The sequence below is a fragment of the Diadema antillarum genome, unplaced genomic scaffold (genome assembly GCF_040938485.1).
Source record: "Diadema antillarum isolate AM-2024a unplaced genomic scaffold, OU_Dant_1.0 seq00001725_RagTag, whole genome shotgun sequence".
NCBI classification, from domain to species: domain Eukaryota; kingdom Metazoa; phylum Echinodermata; class Echinoidea; order Diadematoida; family Diadematidae; genus Diadema; species Diadema antillarum.
The window spans coordinates 273,788-296,886 of record NW_027272412.1 but is presented as its reverse complement, the minus strand read 5'-3'; the positions used below and the strand labels follow the sequence as shown (position 1 = coordinate 296,886).

At 36.8% G+C, this 23,099-nt stretch overlaps 1 protein-coding gene across 1 annotated transcript in view; it reads left to right on the top strand.

The window, feature by feature from the left end:
* Positions 1–23,099, top strand: part of LOC139711884 (uncharacterized) — a 103,091-nt gene that overhangs the window by 41,264 nt on the left and 38,728 nt on the right. The window contains exons 4-12 of the mRNA XM_071623733.1: positions 6,623–6,757; positions 7,832–7,939; positions 14,864–14,914; positions 15,817–15,921; positions 16,826–16,888; positions 18,309–18,377; positions 19,419–19,517; positions 20,152–20,205; positions 21,970–22,032. Of these exons, the coding sequence (XP_071479834.1) occupies positions 6,623–6,757; positions 7,832–7,939; positions 14,864–14,914; positions 15,817–15,921; positions 16,826–16,888; positions 18,309–18,377; positions 19,419–19,517; positions 20,152–20,205; positions 21,970–22,032 (747 nt within the window). The remainder of the gene's footprint in view (positions 1–6,622; positions 6,758–7,831; positions 7,940–14,863; positions 14,915–15,816; positions 15,922–16,825; positions 16,889–18,308; positions 18,378–19,418; positions 19,518–20,151; positions 20,206–21,969; positions 22,033–23,099) is intronic.

The following is a 23,099-nucleotide window of genomic DNA, read 5'->3' as shown; positions in this document are numbered from 1 at the left end:
TCCAATTCGCAAAAGTTTCATGTTGCAAAAATATCTTGCTTTACAATATAGGCCTACATGATGTTATATATTGTATATATGTACAATGTATGTATATAGGACCATACATTTATAATCATGACTACCACTTCACTTCACACTGGAGTTAATATTTGTGTCAAGAATGGAAATACAGTTGTTGAGACTAATTGATTTGAGTTTTTCTATGAATGAAAATTTGAGTACACTTGTAGCTGCTGAGTTTGCTTCATCATCAACACAGACTCTATCCTTTTTTTTTAACATATGTGGAAGATGTAGAATTACAATGAATTTTGAAAAATGAGTGGGGAATGCCCCCCCCCCCCCAAAAAAAAAAACAACCAAAACAAAACAAACAAAAGAAAACAAACCATCACTCTGGAGGTAGGTATATGTACAGTGTATGTAGCTGGAGTGTGTAAGTGTATGTAGGTAGAATTTTACACTAAGTTATCAGAGCTACCAAGTCTCACGCATTCTGCATTAGACTCACGCATTTAGGGTCCGTCTCCCGATCTCACGCATGGCACCTACTTTTCTCACACATCGGGCGAAGTCTGCAACTTGGGCCTAAAATAAGGAGCATAGCTCAAAGGATTAAAGTGATAGTTGCAATTGAAGGTATATTTCCCTTTTGTCTTTCAAAATAAGCAAAAAATAGTCACTTAAGTATGCACCAGATCGCACCATTAAAAGTTAAAAATTGAAAAAGCTCCCCACCGTGGGAGGGGGGACTCCCCTCTCGCTTGTGCTCATGTGCGCACACTGAGACGCCGAGTCATGAAAATCTCACTTATAATAATTTTTTGAACTTGGCATCTCTGAGTTATTTGTCCCCAAGATCTAATCTCATGAAGTAGACCACAGTAGGCCTATATGTGCATGCACTTTCAAAGCTGAAGCACTCTGAGGTCAGTGTGCCCGTTGATTGTTGATATTTCGAAGTGGAGCACACCTTAGCATTAAAAATACAACTGTGAAAATCGCATGCCCATCCACCTGCACTGTGTTTTCCGCCGGCAGGTGAAAAACAGAGCCAGGTCTGTTTGTTTTGCAGTTAGTATTGCCATGCAGGAGAAGGTATAGCATGGCAAGGGTTCTATACCTGTAGTAGGTAGTCGAATTAGGTGGGTTGTCTGGGATTGTCATTACGGTGGCCCCATTATGAGCTATTAGCTGCCGCCATTCCTCTAGATGACTTTTGCATGGAGAACCTGTCCTACCCCTCTCTGTCTGCTTTCGTCACCCCACCTCTGTCCCTTTGCCATTTTGTGGTGTCTGTGGTAGTAAACATGCTGTCCACCACAGATGCATAATACACACAAAATTCAATTCCTGCTAAGGCCCTTTTCTCACTTCGTTATCGTACCCCGTTTAGGCAGGGAGGTGGGTTCTCTTCCCACCTCCCTGGTGTAGGCCTGTACTATTCCTTTTCTTACTTGCTTTATTAGTACCGTACTATTGACGACGTATGGGGGCTCCTATTCTTACGAATTGCTATGGTTACCCTTAGACTGTTAGTGCTGTTTTAAGTTTGCAAAATATGGCTTGACATCATCATGATCACATTGTGGAATTTAATATTCATGACTGTCTTATAGCTTGCATCACAATATGTTTTTGTGTATCATAGGTACCGTAGTCCACTTTCCAAAACACCAATGAGAGCCAAAGTGATGGTAGGCCTTATCCAGGGTATGGGGTGGGGGATGGGGAGCTAAGAGCCCTCTCCCATTAGCTTCTCTCCAGCAACAAATGGTACAGATTTTAAGCAATTGGATTTCAGCAATATTAGAACAATTCTGATAATGAGTAGAGTTTTACTATTGATTGCCTGAATATCAGAAAATCATTGCATTCACATTTGCTTTTGTGGATAGGATGATCTGCTGTTGTAGATAATAGGACTACATGTACATGTACTAGAACGAGGCAGACTTCTAGTGAAGATATCGTGTTTTATGACCCGTGCACATAACTTCAGGTAAAAAGTCACTTGATGTAATGTATATTACTACTAGTTTGTATTTCCTCATATGTGTGTGGGTGTATGTGTGTGTGTTTGTGTGTGTGTGTGTGTGTTTGTGTGTGTGTTGTGTGGATGCCCATAGCACTAGCTGCTCAGATCATGAACTGGAAACATCACAACATCAACATTACATCACAGAATATGTGCTCTGCCTCAGAAAAGTAGTGCAGGGACTGAAAAGGTTATGTAAACATTTTTTTTTTTGTTTTTTTTGTTGAATGAATATGTGTATTTTCTTTTCTTTCCTGCCAAACAGATGGAACTCTAATTAATGCACATCCTGAATGGCAAAACACACTGATTTCAAATCACAGTTGAATTTTGTTTCATTTGTGCTTTGTGCTTTGTTTCATTTTGTTCTGTTACAAAAGTTTAAAGCCTATGTCTTTCATAGCTGAATAATATCAAAATAACAATCAGTCAGATTTGTTAGGATTTGAGACTGGGGTATAATTGCTTGGGGGAAAAAAAACATTTCATGGATTTTGTGTAGGACCCTACAAATTGCATGACGAGAGACATCATCAGCTCACTCATTTTTAAATATTTATATTGGCAATTCAGGGAGTGTTTTGTTAAAATTAGCAGAACTGCACAATTCCATAGCTTCCTTACTCTAATTGTCAGATTTTGATCAAATTTTCACTGATTTGCAAAATTCACTCTATCAGAAAAGTTTTATCCGGTCCAGAATTCCCCTTAATCAAAACACTCAATTTTACTAGTTTCTTAGCCACGTATGCTATGTGAGGTGTAGATGCACTGATTGGATTGTGGGGAAATCCCACAGTGTCAAAGAGTTTAAAAGTCACTGAACTTTGGCTGAAATTGGAATTATCAACTTAACCATTAGTGATAAAGTTTAGGACCTATTTGAAAAGGTGAAAAAAAAAAGATACACAATTCAGGGCCAGGGCCAAAAGTCATATCCTGTCATTTTTTTCAACCATAAATATGTAGTGATGATGTGAGATTTGGCACAGGGTAGTAAAGCAGTCAGTCCATAGCACAAGTGAAATTGCACATATTTATTCAAGCGGTATGCACAGATGTGTGCTGCTTTATGTGTAATGAGCAAATACATCGTCATAAACAAATTAGTGTAGAACAAATATTTCTAGTCGGTTTTCAACAATTTTGCTATCAAATGAAAGCTAAAACATAAACAGAAATGTGCATGATAAAATGAAATGGAAAAGAAAAATCTAGATTATCAAAATCGCTCTTGAAGTGTAGTGTTGCATTTCAAAAAATTCCTTCACATTTGAATTAAAAAAAAAAATGACATGAAATCTTCCATGCCCCTCTAAGATATGGTGTATGCTATATTGGCTAGTGTATTGTATCACAGTTAGGGCTTGTTTTCTCAATATTATTTTGATACTGGTCAGGAACTAGCAAAATTCAGGGACATTCCTAATGTGGAGTTAAAAGATATTGCCTACGGATTCGCATCGGAATTCTGGCTCAGTGATTGGTCGAAATCTGTTGCATGTCACAAGTTGTGTGTTGACACTTCAAGGATAAGATGCCGTGAAGTGAAGTGAAAACCAACAAAACTACAATAATCCCCGGTATCATTGATAGCGTCTTAAAACACTACATGAATTACAACGTGTGGTATCCACGTAACTTTGATCAAACGCACATCTCGTACATGCACATTTGCACTTTATGAAGTCAAAATTCACTATCATATAAATAGTGCCCCTCTTTGTATTATAATCATTCAGACTTGCTCTATTTTCACATTTGTGTAATTGAAGGAATTACAGAAATCTATTTCTAATACGAGTCAGGAACTAGCAAAATATCAAACTATGTTTTAAAAACTTGGCGAGAAGTGGCATGATAATTAAGTATTTTGATGCTAAAATGCTTTTCTAAATGAGAGCCAAAATAGGGAAATAACATATCAAATTAATGAGCACAATCAGTTCTGTCAATTTGGCAACCATCCTGAATCACACAATAAATTTCGAAAGCTACCAACACTGTTGTTGTGACCTCTTTGAAAACGCTTGCAAAGTCTGGCGAAATCCCATGAGCCTTAATGGCACCGACTTTGCTAACAAGGTTCTGAGTAAACCATGGGTTTTGCCTCAATATCACACATACTGCATTACAAAAAGTCAACATTCTTTTGCTGAAGTTGAAAGCATATTTCAGATGTATACAAAGTACGTGTAGTTGAATTTCTGTATTTTGTCATCTAGATGGTTTCCTCTTTAAAGTAATGTAGTTGTGGCTTATTGGCCTAGACAGGGTCGCATTCTTGATAAAGTCAAGAATATTCAAAGTGTTTTACCAAAAGTCTGCTGTGTATCCTGGTCTCCACCACTGCAATTGATGAACATTGTTTTAACTGAACTGGTTTGTTCGTAACCCGTTCTCTACGGGAACGGTGTCAGAAGTCTGCGGGAATTTCAGAATTCAGCATGGAGCGGGTTAAATCTGGCAGCTGACTCCAGACTAAGATAGCAGGCAACACCAGTGTCTCTGACATGCCGGTGGTTGTTTACTTTACAGTCACACACCCCATTGATTTCCACATGAACTTCATACCCTCATCCCACCCCTTCCAAAAAGTCCAGAGGCATAGGTCATTTCTTCATGCACAATCTCAACAGGAAAATCCATCACCTATACTACAGACTAAAACAAAATATACAGCTGTAGCCAGGAATGAAAGTTTTTATCATTGGTATAATGATAGACACAATTAAAATGCTCATAAGACCATAGATAAAAGAAAACTTTGTTATAAAGAGTATTATTAGATTGGTGTATTAACTAGTATATTCATTGTTAGGTTATTGAGCAGAAAAGTTTAATTCACCTTTACCAACTTACCATGGATGAGTTCAAGAGGCTGCTGTACATCACAGATGGTCTCCCTCTCTCTCTCTCTCACACACACACACTCATTCATGTAAACTTACAGACTAATGCACCCGTAGATAATGCATGGTTTTTGACCAAGAAGAAATATCTTATTTTCAGAAGTGGTTGGAAATAAAATGTCATCATGGCTTACCAGCTGAAGAAGACATAAAGCAAACTCTTGAGCTCAAACTTTGCACCAGTTTTAATCCATCTTGGAGAGTTTCATTAGAAATGAGAATATATATCTGTAGGTACTGAAGATCAGAACTATAACATTTGCTCTTCTTTTGCGTTGGAACTTAAACATGGTGTCAAATTTCATCTACTACAATCATTGTTGCATAATCTGATGAAAGAATGAGAAAAGAGAAGTGCTTGGTACAAACAGAAACCAAAATTAAAACTGTTTAGCCACTTTGTCTTTTGGTGATGGTATGATCTCTATACTGTCATTGCCTTGAATGGTGTCAAAGTGCATTTGAAATGTTGACACCTTTGCCTGCCAGCACTTTGATCAAGTCAGCTCTTCCTGAGACCAGTTCAAACAGGATGTTAAAGGACTGTTGATCCACCTGTCTGCTCCAAACCCTTTGTATTTATATACTGTAGGGGAAAAAAGAAGAGACATGTGTACTTATATAAATTGATTAGATGTGTCTGGTTGGGATACTACCTCTTGACAAGTGGAACTCAGACAGGATGTCATTAGCCACCAAGTAACAAAGCAGTAATGTATGATGCTCTATTTTTGTATGACAGACATGAAAAATGCCTGTTTTAAGCACTGTTGCTTTGTAATGATGTATTGCAAGAAAAGATGTGCTGGGGATACAGACTCTAGACAGCATTTAATGTCTTCTTTGAAATTCTCTTCTTCTTCTTCTTCTTCTTCTTCTTCTTCTTCTACTCCTTCTTCTTCTTATTTTTTTCCCTTGCATAATTGCTTTCTTTTTTGGTAGCATGCCAATATTTAGACTGGTCTATGATACCATAGAGTTTCAAGAGGAAGTTGTCTTGGACCTGGTCTATAAATGCCACATCAGCCCTTTATGGCACGTTTAGTGCAATGCATAGTCATGCAGAGTTCAATTATTGATTTTTGTTGTTGTTTCTGTTTGGCTTGTTATATTTAAAAGAGGTTTTCATACCTCCACCCACACAGTGTGTATGGGGGTATATACATGAAGGAATCATTTTGATGTTGGGTGGCCGGGCAGTCAGTCAGTTGGGCGCTTGGGCGGTTGGGCGATCGAGTGGTTGGGCGATCGGTTGGTTGGGCGGTCGGGTGGTCGGTCGTTTGCAAAACTTGTGGCTCGAACTTAAACTATTCTCTTATTTTCTGAGCAATTAACCTCAATGGCATGTTTTAACACAATCATATGTAAATGTGCAAGACATCTTTTCCGTCTGTATGGGGCAATTCATTAGGTAATGGCACATTTTTATGAAAATCATGCAAAACGTAGTCGCTCGATCTACTCTGACGGTATATACATGTACATGTATGTGTGTGTGTATGTGTTTGTGTGTGTGTACGAATATGTATATGTATTCTGACAGGATATTTTATATGCAAATTGATGTTCATAATACAGTGTTTATATGAACAGGGTCATTCTATCCCAGCTATTTATACATCTTTTATCATTTTGTGTCTTTTCTTTTCCATCTTATTTTCCTGCACAGGGACCTCCTGGCTTTCTTGGACCAAAAGGCTCAGCAGGTTTACCGGGACCAGATGGACGACAAGGAGTTCCTGGTCTAAAGGGAAACTCAGGCACCTATGGAGAACCAGGTCCAAGAGGGCCTAAGGGTGATCCAGTAGGTTCATGTTTCCACACAATATTCTCTGTGTTATTGATTTGGTCTCATAACACATCTATCTGTCTAATTAGATATGAACTTTCATCTGTTTCCAGTGACTGCATGAACGAAAAAAGTAAAAACATAAATGTTTGTTGTTCTCTTATTTCTTAGTGTTTCTGTGCATGATTTGAAGAATTCTCATACCATGTAGTCACAATATTTTTTTGCCTTAAAGAACATTATTATATGTTTGAATGTAACAAAGATAAAGAAAAAGGAGCATTAGAAGGAGTAGAAGAAGAAAAATAAGTAGAAGGAAAAGTAGAAGGAGAAGAAAGAACTTGAAGAAGATGATGATGGTCGAGTGAAAGAGTAGAGGAAGTAAAGGTAAGAAACCACAAAGACTTAAAAGAAATGGAGGAAATACTGGCAACCAAGAACCAAGACTGGAGGTAAAAAGGACAGCAAATATTGAAACCTTGAAGCAAGAGATGAGTGGAAGGATTGAGAATTAAGAAGGAGAAGAAGAAGAAGAAGAAGAAGAAGAAGAAGAAGAAGAAGAAGAAGAAGAAGAAGAAGAAGAAGAAGAAGAAAGAGGAGGAGGAGTGGTATACAAAGAAGAAGTAGAGAGTGGAATGGAAGGGATTTTTTTGTTCAGGAAACTCTTGCCTTCATTATTCATGACCCATTCTAGGAGTGAGTGTGTCAGAAGCACCACTGATAGACAGATTTCACAGTTCAATGCATTTAGTCATGAAATAAATCTGAAATGTTCCACGTCAAGAAATTATGAATGAAGACCCATAGGATTTTGTATGACTTCCACATGACTAAATCATTTCAATGGAATACTCATGAAGAAAACTCACACAGCTCTTGATTGCAGAGATTTGGATGATAGCCACTATACTCATATACTTAAGAGCATAACATACATTGTTCATAGGAAAAAAAAAAAACCAGTAAAGAACATTCATAACATCTGTCTAGCTTTTATAGTCAGTTGCTCGTTTTGTTGCTGTCATGATCTTTTTATCTTGACAACTTATAAAACTGACAAAAGCATCCCCCCTTTTTTTTGCCTCTCAGGGCCCAACTGGCATCCCAGGATTTGGTGGACAAAGGGGCTATACAGGTAGTCCTGGCCCTCGAGGCATTCCTGGCACTCCAGGTATCCCAGGTTGCAACGGTAGTCAGGTATGTTTATTTTTCACGTAAATATTGAATATGTTCCTCTTTTTCTCACCCCCTTTCTTTCATACTGACCAGTATACACACATCATACCTTACCAATGTCTGTAGAACTTGGCTTTGCACGGAGTAGATAACCATTCTGTCGATTCTACTGAGTATGCAGGTCCACAAATTGTGGTAACTTTATGGGGCTGGTGGCAACTAAGAATAAGTAGATAAAAGATGAGCTTTTGAAACAAAGTGATGTAACAGGAAGACTATGATTGTTTTTTAAGAGAGGAGAGTTCAGAGTAAGGGGTACAGAGCTTTGCTCTTTAAATCCAACACATTTGAATGAATAAGGTCATAAACTTCTACTGTTCAATTATATAGCCATGTAGCTGAAGGAATTAAAGGGCGCATTTCTTTCTGTATGGAGACACATCTGGAGGCAATGTCCAGTTACTCCTTTAACTCCTATTTCAGTACCATGCTACTATTCAAGAACCCACCCTGTAACAACGTTTGCCCTTCTTGTTTTTGATGAACCGGAGGGTAAATTATGGCAGATTGGCTAATGTCAAAGTCTAGAAGGGACTGTCTCCCAGTCATGCCATTTGAAAGAAGGAAAAACTCTAGGAATTGTGTAATTTCCACTGACTGCTTATCACCTCTCACAGTCAGCCTTGCATTGCCTGAAAATTGATGTTAGTGTCAGATTAGCAAATGAATTGTTATGTCAAAATGCAGGTGGGGAATCGCATGTTACCATCTGAATAAAATACCAATTAAACTTTTTTTTTATACAAAACCCTTTAAGAAATTGTGCACAAAAGAAATATAAAAAGACTCCTTTATGGTAGTAGAGTAGAAGATAACCAGGGTGAGTTTCCAAGGGTTCACTGGAGAAAACAGGTTGAGAGTCCAAAGCTGAATTTAGTCTTTATTGTAGGACGAGTCACTAATTAGTGCTGGTTTCCTGTTCCGCTTGGGGGCCCATGATCTTCACTTCCTTTCTGGTCAGGAAAGTGATTACATAATTCTGGGACTTGTCTGACCCCTGCACAGCTTGAAAGACAAAGGGAAAGAAGTCAAATTAAGCAGATCAGGAAGATATGGCATCTAGCCAATGATAGGCTCTCTCAAAATGCATCTGTGCACATTGTGTCCAACATCATGGGTAGTCGATTTAGGAGAGGTTTTATATTTTTTTTTATGGCTGACCATCCTCACAAATTTTAACTTTCCCTAAACTGCAGGGAGAATTGTGGTTTGAGGTGCGCCTGTCATATATTAACCCGTTCTGGACGGGAACCTGGTGGCCTGCATGTTAAGTAATGGGCATTTCAGAATTGAGTATGGAACGGGTAAACACAAGAGTTTGCACATAGCGTGCACATTTGATGAATACAGATTGGCGCTATCAATATTGAGCTTTATGTTATTCTCTCTTCCAAATTTTCTACCCGCACCCAACAAGCTTCACAGGGACACCAGGAGAAGTCCTGTTTGTGCATGCACACTATGGTTTGGGAGGGGGAAAGTCCTGCAGTATGTATATCTGTACACCAGTCTGAGAGAACTTCATTGAGAACCTTCAATGCCATATGGCATCATGGAGTTGGTCCAGCCAGGACAACACATTAAATTCCCATAGAACAGGTTCTTGTGGTCATAATGCTAGGCATTTTATGAGATTAAGATGCCAATAATCTGAGGCCACTTCTTTTCAATACCAGACATAATAGGTACAGTGACTGTGAAAAGGTTGAAAGAAAACAGGGGTATGGGGTCATGCAGAAATAATCCTAATGTTATGTACAATACTGGTGCAAGTGCTTACTGATTTCTTCTCCAGTACCGAAGTATGACCTTGTGAACAGTGAAATGTGACAAATTTGCCTTTTGCATGAATTTTCATAACTATATGAAAAAACTTGTACACTCATACATAAAAGTGCTCTTTACAAATCATGAATTACAAGGTCGATGTGGTATAGTGAATAATGATGTAGAAGCCAGCTGATTTAAAAAAGAAAATAGTATGGCATATAGTTTGACATAATACTTTCTGAGTTTTTTTTTTGTTTTTTTTCAAGAGAGGAAATACATTTATGGGTAATGTGGAGTAAATCAAATCAGGCTACCATGAATTTAACTAGTCGTAAAGCCATACATTCCTTTAGTTTACTTTAACCAAAACCTGAAAGTTGACAAAATGATCAAGAATATAGATTTGGCAATAAGGGGTACACACTTCTTGCCATTTGATGTAATTAATTATTTAATGCCTGGATATAATAATATTAGAGGTCAACAAGTATTAGTGCACTCCACAGAGTTTTAATATGCCAATTATTATTGCAGTGTCTGACCATGCATACTACATATGACACATTTCAAAATACTAGCAGATCCAGGGACCCACTTCCTGTGACCAATGTGGCCCCTAATTAGTAGGTTGAATGATAGTCTCCACTGATAAGACTTGCCAAAAAGAGACCCAGTTTTTAATGACGGACCATTTAAGTTTTTACTGACACAATTTACACTAGAAACATATTTGACATTTCAGTGATAAAGTAGAGAGTAGGTATGATTATGTTGTCCCTTTGTTATTCAAGAAGATATAGGGCAAAGACAAGGACGTTAAGACAAAGAATGATATTTATAGGGTGTTACGTAAGCCCTTGCCAGATTGCCTGAGGCAAGTGAAAATCAAAGTTGGGCAAGTGTTTTTGAACATTGATTTTAAAAAAAATACTTGCCTGAATTAAGCAAACAAAAAATTTTGAAGCCACTTTTTTTTGTTCACTTTCCCCCTTTCAAACCCATGAAGTCAACCATACAGAAGCCCAAAGTTAATGACTGTTTAGTGATGTAACACACTTAAATTTCATTTCAGCAACTTTCCAACACTTACATGAAGAAGTCCCAAAGCTATGCAACACTAGATCTCAATTTGATGGGCATAGAACTTTTTAAGGTGATTAGTCACACATTTTCTGCATTTTTTTTTTTTTTTTTGGGGGGGGGGGGGTTGGTAGCAATATTACCCTAAATTCACATCACAAAAGGCTTGAACACATGTAGTGCAGTGGAGGAATATTTTCTGGGTTTACCTTTGTTCATTTATTTACAACGTCTATAATATGTCAGATACTTTCTTTTTCCAAAATGTAGGATGTTGGGACGTACCTGTACAAATACCTGTCGCACTCAGCCAAGTTTAAGATGATAGTTTACTCTCTGATTTTCTTTTAAGTACTTAATGATAATCATGTCATGAAGAGCTAGCTTTGAGAGAAATGTCACATACAATCACATGTTAAAGTTCACCCTACACACTGCATAACAAAGGCAAAGCATGAATAACAAACACGCTGATTATTATTCATAAATTCAAATCAATCAAGAGAATATGGTATACTTTTTCAGGGGGGAGGCAGATCACTGGTTTCCAGTTGATATTTTTAGGGTGAAATAAAGAGCAGAGGTTGCAAAATAAAGTAAAGGGTAGATGAGTATGTTTTTGATCTCTTCTTTTTTGTTTTTGTGCAAGGGGTTAATGCACTTTATATTCACATAACCCAGCAGTGACAGATGTAAAATAAGAGCATTTAAGCCTTTCCCAATGTGACTCATTTTGGGTGCATGGCATTTGGAGTGAGTTTATGAGCCTCAAGAACACTTGTTCAAGCTTTCCAAATCCATCTGTCAAACATCATTAATCATTATTTTGAGATGCAGTTTGCACACCTGTGCTCCAGATTTTAAATGACTCCAGTTTAGTAGTTAGCACTCAAAATGCGTAATACGTTAGTGAGCCATCACTTTCTTTTTTTGATTCCTCAGACCTAGACATTGAAATAAACTGAAAGAAAAGAAGCTACATGACTACATGTACACAGCAAGGCAAAACTTAAATGGAGAATGAAACCCAAGTATATACATGTATGTAGATGAAGTGAATGCAGAAATATTAGTAGAACATATTAGTGAAATTTGAAGGAAATGAGACAATCTGTTCGAAAGTTCTGAATTTTTACAGTTTTTGCACCACTGTCCCTGAATATGGAGACTATAACTATATGTGATGTTGCAGCTAGACAGCGATATAATGAAAATCACTAAATGTTCATTTGAGAAGAATAAATTTTAAACAGATATTAATGTACTTGGACATGCAGATCAAAGTTAATGTGTCATAGATAGTATTCCCATAAAGAGGCCCACATAGTTTTCATAATGGCTTGAAATTTTGAATTCTGAATCAGAGAAAAAGAAAGGAAAAAAAAACAAGGAGAAGGATATAGAGAGGAAGAAGACATATGCCTCCCAAAAATGTTTTGAAAAATACTCCGCAACAACTCTTTTCATCGTTATTATCATAGTGATGAGGTGTGAACTTCAATCTAGATTACGCCAGTTGATTGACGTACTGACAGTCCAAGTAATTCCTGGCTTTGGTATCAATGATACAATGCTATCTTTCAACACTCAAACATGATGCAGTACCTAGGCATATGTGTTGTGTAAAATTGTTTGAAAGAAATAGTAGTTCTCATACACACTTGGGTTAAATGGACCATCTGGAATAAATCCAGGAACCCAAATTCTTCTAGCGGGAAGTGATCCTGTATCTGTTTTGAAATCGGCTCATGGCAATCTCTCTGATCCTTCTAAAAAACAATGGTCCTATAGTTTTAAAGGCAGGGAAACTAGCTAGCGTACATGTCAGAGGTCTCATTACTCCCTGATCTCAACATTACAGGAGGAGGTACCTTTCCCTCCATTGTCCACTAACCTCCTCCCCTCCAGAGAAAATGGTTGAGGCAGCATTCCTGAATTATTAGATCATCACTTCTGACAATGACAATAAATGGATTCAATCTGGTACTCCAATCAGGTAGCAAACTTATGGCTTTGTGTTATCACTTTTGACAAGCCCCCCCCCCCCCCCCCCCCATAGGCCACTGCACAGCACAGCAGAGCACAGGAAACAGTTTTTGATCCAAGAGGGTATATGTGTAAATTGAAAAATCCAGCTGTTGGCAAGAACTGTGTGTCATTGAAGGTTTCCAGAGTAAGAAATACAGGAAAATGAAGGAATATGAAAGTACTTTCACTGTAGTATTTACTTAGTCACACAGTAATTAGTTTCCAAAATAACCTTGCATTTTATTTCTTTTGAGATATAAGTAGGCCCATGAAGATGTTAATTGCTTTCTTTAGATTGGAAAACAACTATGTTTTTTGATTAAGTTTAGTAGCCTGCATATTGATCATTTTTTTTTCATACCAAGAAGTTTATCATCTATTTTGTTTATATGTTTATTATTAAATCTAAAAACATAAGTATTACATTTGAGTGATGATGGAATCGATGATGTTAAAAGATTATAGGGTCCTATGCAGCTCTCATTTTTCTTGAGCCTTTTACTTTTAAGAAATGGATCCTTTGTATTATGAGTACACTTCAGTCTTCTTTCTTTCAAAAAAAAAAAGTATCACAGCATGCATATAGTATGTGTTCTTGCTTCTTCTTTTTTTTAAAGAAGAAGAAGATTGTACCTTATTGGTTGGATGAGAGCTTGTCATGTGTTCATTATCATTCTAGAATTAGTCTTAATCAGATGATGCTGGTCTGCTCTCTTACATGTACATTGTAGCATCCATTTACCCTGCTACAGAATGTATTGCCCCTCATATCAGCAGGCATGTTGTCCATAGTCTGACACATCCAGCCTTTGAATAATTCAAAGGCATGTGTTCTGAGAAAAAAAAAATGTTACAACTTGCAAAACTGGCATCATCACTTACTAAATCAGCTATCTACAAGTTTCAATGAAGGCTGCATTCAACAAGGAATATTGCATAGTGTTAGTTCTCTTTGTGAATCATGCTATACAGGTACACTTGTACAGGGGTTTTGCCTAGATTGAAATGCTACCCTCAGTTTTACTTTGACTTGAATTGTAGTAAAGTTACACTAAAATGTTAGATGTTACAGTCAAAATGGGATGTGACACCAAGAAATGGAAAATTGAAGTTTGACATACAGTGTCTGTAGAATAGTAATGTTCGTACCAGTCATAGATTGATCCTACATGAGGTGATAATGCTATTTTGACATTTCACATTTTCTCCCTCTGACCTGCACATGTACAAAGTATCATCAAAATAAAACCAAGTGTGTTTGCTTTTTAGTGAAATCCACAATCCAACATTGTAGACTCCATGATTATGAAATAATTGCGGAGTTATGGTAACACGGCAATGGTAACTTACGAGAGATTCATAGATTTATGTGAGTAAAATCCATGAACAAGGTAAGGAAAAAAGTTGTGCACAAACAGACTACCACTTCACTTGGTTGGAAATTGATAGGCCTGGATGTTAGTGGTGATGGGTTTCACTGGATATGTACATACCTTGTCCTGTAATCAATGGGGGCTGTGCCCTTTCCCTTGAACTGATCACATGCATACCAATGCGATGGCATTGCTTGTACCAAAATCAGTTGTACAGGGCATACACCTGCTCTCAATCATTGGTGTGTAGTTTATATCAGTCCCATTAAAAAGTGAAAACATCATAGTGGGATCACATGAACAAAAGGTAATGACAGCATATGACTGAAAGTATCACACTTTCCATTCTTTAAGTGTGATGAACAAGTGACATTTGTTAGTGGAGAAATATTGGCTGAACATTTATTTAGTGTGTTCTGGTAACTCCCTGTAAAACAAATTTCTTTCAGAATTCATGCATTTTTTTTTTTCAATAGAGCTCAGATTAAGAATGAACAGGAATGGCGTAAGAGCTTTTTCTCAGAAAAAAACCCAAACAAACATAAGATAAGAAAAAATATTGATTGGTTCTCATCCATAAACTGTAGCAGAATGTATACTAAATTCTACTTTGTCTCTTGTTTTCTTCGTCCAGGGTGAATCTGGGCCCCAAGGACCTGGTCTCATTGGACCCCCTGGAGATCCTGTAAGTGTTGGTAAAATGTTTGAATCAGTGTACGGTATCTTCTCTCTACTGTTAGGCAGTACTCATCTTGTGGCTTTTCGTGTGTTCAGATTACATTTATGCATATTCTAGTAGAAGCTGTAATGTAACCTTCCAGTCAAGAACAAGTGTGTGTGTCTCCTTTAACATTTTATGTCTGCATGCATACGTTTTACATCACTGATATACTACAAATGTTGGAATTTATAATGTTTCCAAATAGCACTGAAGTGATAAATTTTGTTCTTTGCAATGGGAATAATGCAAGCATTTATTCAGTGTTGGCAGTTCAGCATATGAAAATTTACTTGCAAAAGTTTCGAGTGTTTACAGTGTATGTACCTGACAATAAACTGTCCTAGACCTGCCTTGGTGTAAGGGGCTGTAGCAAGGCTTTTAGACTCTATCATTGTTTTTCTTTGCTTAGTAATATCTTTTTTGATGGAAGAGTCACTAACGTGTACAAGGAAGGCTCAAGTTACTACAGTATGTATTTTATTTATATTTCAGTTCAATACTGTTCAGTTGTTTGTTCACCATGGTTAAAGAATACATCAGCAGACAACATATCTACAGAAAGTACTGTACCACTCACATAATCTGACAGCAGTCTTGTCAAATCAAAGTCAATCGTGAAAAACTATTAGTATCCCAGGCAACAAAACCGTCATGATGATGGGTTGAGAATACCATTCTCTTCAACACCATTCTTTTCAAAGACTAAATGAAGGGGAAATATTTCTACTCTTCATATATTGAAGGGTTGATCCCAAGACCTGTAATATGTTTTCTTTTTCCCTTGTGAAGTTTATATGAACAGACAAGATATTTCAAATTAATCTGACATTCCTTGAATAAATGTCACCTTTCCTTGATTGCGATAGGGACCACCAGGATATCAGGGAAGGCCTGGACCACCTGGACAGTACATTCCATCTCCACGAGGAGTACCTGGAGAAGATGGAACACCTGGAATTCCTGGACGACAGGTAAAAAGGGTGGAGAGTTTTTAGAATGGAGTTGAAATTTTTTTTGTAGAACTGTATTTTATTTTTTCATTGGCCTTAATTCAACCAGGGAGATGAGCTCCCTGATTCAACACAAAATAAAAATGTTGAAAACTTGCTTCTGCCTCACAAGTTCAATTAAAAAAAAAATAGCTCAAGTCCATTTGAAGTTTTCAGGAGAAAAAAGCTTTAAAAAGATGATGTTTTCTCACAACCTTCAAATACAAATGTATACTAATGGATCATGCTGGGATTTGCAGTGTGTTTACTATGAGATTAATAATTGATTACCAGTTTTTGGCAATTTTGTATGATGATGCATTGCCAAACTTTCAGTCTGAAAGAAGTATACCAGGTATGTTTTACCAGCAACTGTACCTTATCAATAATGAGTCAAATGCAGAATTATAACTATAAAGCATGTATAATATTTGGAAGGATTTGTTTTTGTCACCCAGGATGAGAAAGTATGTTTAAAAATTAGTTAATATTTTTTCTAGAGTTTGAGCTACCATTCTTACCATGAGTAATAATTCCATTTCTATCTAAACAGTGTGTGTTTGGGTTTCTTTTTACTTCAGAATGTGTTTTAGTACTGCCCACCAGAATGTTTTTTCTTCAAAAGAATTATAATGATATGAAACAGACAATATGAAACACACATTTTCACTCTCCTCACCCCACACATGCACACATACACACACACACACACACACACACACACACACACACACACACACACACACACACATGCAAAAGGTGCATGCAGGTTGTTGTGTGATTTTCAAGAATGCAGTTCTTCATCAGAGATGAATAACCACAAATCTGGCTGGGTTCAAAAGTTTTCATCAATGCTCTCATATTCTTTGGTCTTGTTTCTTCACAGGGTGTTCCAGGATACCCTGGAAGTCGTGGCCCTAAAGGAGATTCTGGACCACAAGGAGAACAAGTAAGTATGACAGTACTGTGTACGCTGTTATTTTCGCGTACAGCTATTTTTGCAAATGAGGAGGTCATAGACATTTTCGCGAGATGTTGTTTTCGTGAATTGATGCCGACCTTTACATTAATACTCTATTATCAAAGCGCATGTATTGACATTTTCGCAGGTTGTTACATTTGTGATCCAAATGTGATTCGCGAAATTCGGGAAAATAACATCTTATACAGTAATCTGCTCTGAGTGGCTTGATGCCATCATTGTGGATAGAATGGTCTTTACCTACTGAACAGGGAACCAGTGATACTCTGTTTTGAAGAGATGGAATGGTGATGTATCACCTTGAAATTTGATTAGAATCACATTACCCATTGTAGTAATCAGACAATTTGACAAGTTTAGGAAGGTACGAGAAAAGATGCATTTTTATTGAAAAGTGCCATTAGTTTTGCCACAGTTCTCCTCAATTTACATGCAGTATCACAAAGAATATACATTTACATGTATCATATTACATTAATGGTATCCACACAGAATTTTGTGTACATGGACGCTCCAACCTGTACTGTGAATGAGTCACTTTCGCATAAACAATACCTGCAAGCGAGTAGCAGTGAGCCTTTTGTACAATGCATGCTATCACAAATCCAAAATGCAAACGACCTGCCTTGCTATCTCATGCAACTCTTTCCACAATGTAGGCCCTAGAGATGTAGGTTCTAGTTTGTAGTGTGTATCGCAGCAGTATGTAACCTGTACATGTAGGAACCACTGAAATCGTTCATTTGCAACATATGACATGACATATGTAATCAGTTCTATCCTAGTGCAATTTCATTTAGTTTTACAATCAATGTATTTGGTGTATGAAGCATGGACTACCTGTAAACACTTGCATTTGTTGCATGGCTTCCACATCGCCAGAGGGAAATATGTCAATGATATCAACTATTGCTTGAAAAATAGTCCATATCTGTTTTCAAATCATCCATAGCTGAATGCAAAGAATTCAAATCATTTTTTCCAAATATTTGTCTGACAATTTCTATCTGAAAAAAAAATGTATGCACACATAGCTATATGAATGTATACAATGCAGATATCCTTATTAGATACCCCTTGAGGCTGCTATGAAATCATGCTCTTCCCACGATGGAAGCCTCCTGTGTTTCTTTTTTTTTCACCAATGTGTGCGTGAGATGCATTACAGTGTGCAATTTTTTTTTCATGGCAATTAATCATAAGTTATCTGAGCATCAACACGGTGGTATAAACTTGTGTCTTGCCCATATTACATTTACGTGCATCTCAAATTGTGTTTACACACTTCATGTTCTATTTTGTATTCTGCTTGAAGAACATGCAAAAATGAGATCTTATCCAAGGAAGTCAAACCAAATAGTTATGAGTGACTATTGTTTTCTTCCAGGGCATGTTTGGGGATTATGGAGAGCGGGGAGATCCTGGGGTACGCCCAGTGCCTCCTAAAGGAATGAAGGTAAGTAGAGGAATGAAAACATGTATTTGTGACCTGTCATTATATCATCTCAGTTTAGAGTCAGTGTCATTAACAGAGCTGCCAGCTACTCTGGTTTTCTCTTCATCGTGAAGAAGAATCTATGGTTTTGAAACAAAATAATTGATTTCCTGTAAATGCTATCATGTTTTGTACCATTTCATTTTCAGCTGACGTGAAATTGTTTCTAGCTCTTAAAGACTTAAAAAAAAAATGATGATTAAATAGTGTCATCCAGTCAAAATATTAAAATTGTAGAATGTTTTGAAATTTGGAGCTATACATTCTGACCTCTCCTATTCGCCCTCCCTTTATCCAGATCTCTCTATTATCTGGATGCAATCCTGTGATTTTTTTTTAAATTTCAATCTAATAATAATGCGGAAAGGGGGGATTTCAAACTCGAACATAATTCCTGCACAAATTCACATGAATTACATAATATTCCCCATATAATTAACATACATTCCTATCAATTTTTTGTCTAAATAACATGCATTCAGATGCACACTACACGCAAATCACAGGAAGAACATGGACAGAAAACTGTTTATCAAATCAGGGCATGGTACTAGTGATCATTCATTGAGCAAAATTATGAGAAAATTCTGAACGCAGACCAGCTGACCAGGACGTGACATGTTCACGCAAAATTGATACATGTGCATGTAGCTACCATTGGGTAGGCAGCTGCAAGTATTAAACATTGAGTCTCCCATGTCCCGTCAAATCCCTTTTATCCGGATGAATGCCGGTCCTGACATGTCCGGATAGGAGAGGTCGGAGTGTATTTAGTTTAAAAAGGCAAAGCTACACAGTGTGTTGCTTTTTCTTTGATCTATTGTGTTAATTGCCTACAATATCAATCCCATTTTTCTTGTCGGTTTTGGAAACAAATGGGTGTCTTTTGCAGTTATTTGTTTGCTTGTGCTTATATGTGTGTTGTATGTCTTGTGTGATGTTATCTCTGTCTCTCGTATCTCTATTGGCGTCTACTCATTCTGTACATCTCTTGGTCTGTAGGGAGAGCCAGGAGACATTGGCCCTCCGGGACCAAGATACACGCAAAAAGATCCAACGGACAAGGACATCAAGGGACAAAAGGGAATGGCGGGAATCAAGGTACATGTATAGTATTGACAGCTTCTCTGTGTGGTAAAGTTTTACCATAATACATTACATCTTTAACAAGGAATTCATAGATGCCATACTTGTCATAAGAAAGGAAACAACAGAAAACTAAAACAAAGAATGAATTGAGAGATGATATGGAATTTTACTATATGAATGACCAATGACCTGGAAAAAATGGTTTTGTTTTATTTCATTTTGTTCTTTGCATTTCCAACAAAAATGTGATTGCAATGAAACAGTTTAATACACATAATGGCACAAAATCAGTATGATGTAATCAAGAAAAATAATGTGAACTGAACTACAATAAATGTTGTGACTGATGTTGATTGTGTAAGTTTGACAAGCTTGCTATGCTCATCATTTGCAACACAATGTTTTTAAACTTTTACTTTCTTTCCTCAGTGACATATCAATATTTTTTTTTCAGAGGCAGGTGCAAGAGAGTCATAATTCTTGTTAAAAAGTTGACATGTATTGTTAATTCCAGGTTGAGAAATTATTTGCGCGAGGGGGGGGGGGGGGAGGAGGGGATTAACCAGCCTCTAATGGGAAGACTTTTTACTCTCTGCTTGTGTATATGAAATATCATTTCTATACCCACTCTTCTTTTGTATTATAGGGTGAAAAAGGAAATATTGGAATGACAGGAAATCCAGGTACACCTGGACCAGTGGTAAGTTAATGATTAAAGTATTTTTTTCATTCTGTATTGGATGGTGAGTTTCTTGATTTGTTTAGACCTACATTGTACACTGTACTACACCAGAATTTGATTTCCTAGACGAAGTAGTTTCTACTTCACATACATCTTTTTTACGATGTGTTTGTTGCTGACAACGTAAATTCAGCAGCCAAAGAAATAAGTATGATTTTGATGATTTCACCCAAGCCCCATTATGTAATTATGTCACTATGAATCAATTTAAAGATATATTGTATGAGCAAGGGTCTTGTTAAAGACACATTTTTGTTGATACATTTGAACATAAGAAATATAAATAAGCATTTCGAAGAATTACAGTTAATGTTGGATAACCCTAATTACTGAAACAGGGTTATCTTCATCCCCGAAACAATCTTTCGCACTTGAAGGATACAACATTTTAGTGAATAATAGACCTGATCGCTCTGACGGCAGTGTTGCTTTATATGTTTTAAACAGTTTTGAATGCATTGTTTGTGAAAAGTTGAGTACAATGGATGGTTTTGTTGAGTCACTTTGAATTGAGATAAGTGGTAATAGAAATATTATGGTAGGCATTGACTGATGTAAATTCTTTTCATTCATCCAGTTGAAGTTCAAGATCAATAATTAGTTGAATCAAAAAACTGGAAACAGACTTACTGTTGCAACATTTTGCCAATTATCAGTTGGCTTCTTCAGGCCAATGACGCTCCCATTGATGGAATGGCCCTTATATATAGTGCGAGATTTTGCAGAGCACACTGGACCTTGAATGAAAAGAATATTAGATATAAATAAAATAAGAGAGATTTGTGTTCAGTAGTTACATGTAGCTTTGAGTTCGTTGTGCATGTTCAATGTCATGTGGGAGATCATTGAAGAGCATTGGTACAGCACACATGAATGGGAGCCTAGCCTGGTTTGAACAATAGAGATCACATGCATTCCACAACAGAAAGTATTTTGAAAGTATCTTGTTGTGAGTCATCTGTCTAGCTGTGAAGTGAACTGATAACATTTAAAAAGAGAAGAAGGTGCACATGATTTTTGAGAGTGGCCACTGAGTCCAGTACATGAACTTTAACCTTCCACTCTTTGACTGTGTTGAGCGCCATTTAGAAGCACATTATGGCAATCCAAGTTACTGGCAATGAATGAATGAACTAAGGGTGCCAAGCTCTTTGTTGTCAACTATTTATGAATATGACATATTTTTAAGATAAACAAAAGACAGAAAGCGGTATGACATGTTAAGTCTTTCATTAAAATGAAATCCCACCATTGAATCTACCCCATGAAGTGTAAAGTACATGTAATGTGATCAATGACAATTCTGAAAATTGATATCGTGATTGTCATCATGTAGTGAAGAGTTTCAACTACACTAACCATATGAATAGCATTTTTTTTTCAGTGTTGATAGACACATAATAGTTAAATGTGATACATGATGTTGTGTCATTTTATTCTAGAGGGTTTTTTTCTTCTTGTCTGGATTATTGACCCTAAGACAAATTGTGACATTATAGAAAGGGGATATTCCATTACAAGAAACCTCTTGAATAGATTAAGAAATCATATGCATTCCACCAATTTTGCATGATATTCATAAAAGAGAAGCCATCAGTCCATTGCACAGTATCATTTTATCATAACAGTACAGTCATCTGTATGAAGTGTGGGGAAGGTGACTGCCTGTTAAAACATTTCTTAAATTCTGATGCATGAACCATTTCTCTGTTCTCACTCCAGGGTGACAGAGGATTTTATGGAGACTATGGAGAGAAAGGTTTAGGTGGAATACCAGGAGAAAGAGTAAGCCTCACCACGTTTCATTCATACTCAAATGGCAGTCATTGATATTGAAAACGACGAAGACAACGGAGAAAACAACAACAACAACAACAACAACAACAACAACTACTACTACTACTACTACTACTACTACTACTACTACTACAACTACAACTACTACTACTACTACTACTACTACTACTACTACTACTACTACTACTACACTACAACTACTACTACTACTACTACTACTTCCACAGATGAAATTGATAGTGTTTGTGTGTATGTATGCGTTTTCCAGCTGGACAGATTGTGATTTCTGTAGCTGATAGTAGTTATGTCAGTTGCATGTAATTTTGAAAGCAATAGTCAATTTGTCAATCATATGCTGCCAAATACTGTGATATTCAGCTTTTGTAATGAGGGTGAACTGTTTGTAGAATTAGTGTCACAGATACATGTGTCCTTGTACATGAAGATTTGTTGACCTGTGTGGGCCACTGGTATTCCTTTGTCTTAAACATGAAATAGAAAATGATTAGATAATATATGTGCTATGTCCTTGTTATAATGAAAGAAAAAATCATTGTTAAGGTTGTTTGTAAGAAGTGACATCCCCATTTGTAAAATAATATGAAATTGCACATACTGTATGTACTGATAGATAAATCTTGTTAAAAATGGAGATTTATCGAAAACAAATTTCCAAGTTAAGAAAAAGCAAATCAATTGCAGGATTTGACTGTTATTATTGCACAAAAAACACACACATACAAATCTGACTACTAGACATTCCATATGATTGATTTTGTAAAATAAACAAATCATCAAGATTTTATAAATGATCAGGTTGACTCAATAATTGTAAGAATATATCATGTATCAATTCTTTATGTTTGCATGGTGCTGTTCAGGTTTGTGTAAATAGTTTATAGTACAAGCCTGATGTAACATAGACACTAGAGTCGATTACTTTATGATGCAGCTTTTATGATCAGAGACCATGAAATATTGCACAATCAACAACTTGACGAATATTCTGTCTTAAAGCATAGATATGATCTATTTCCTCTTCAAAGTGGTAATCC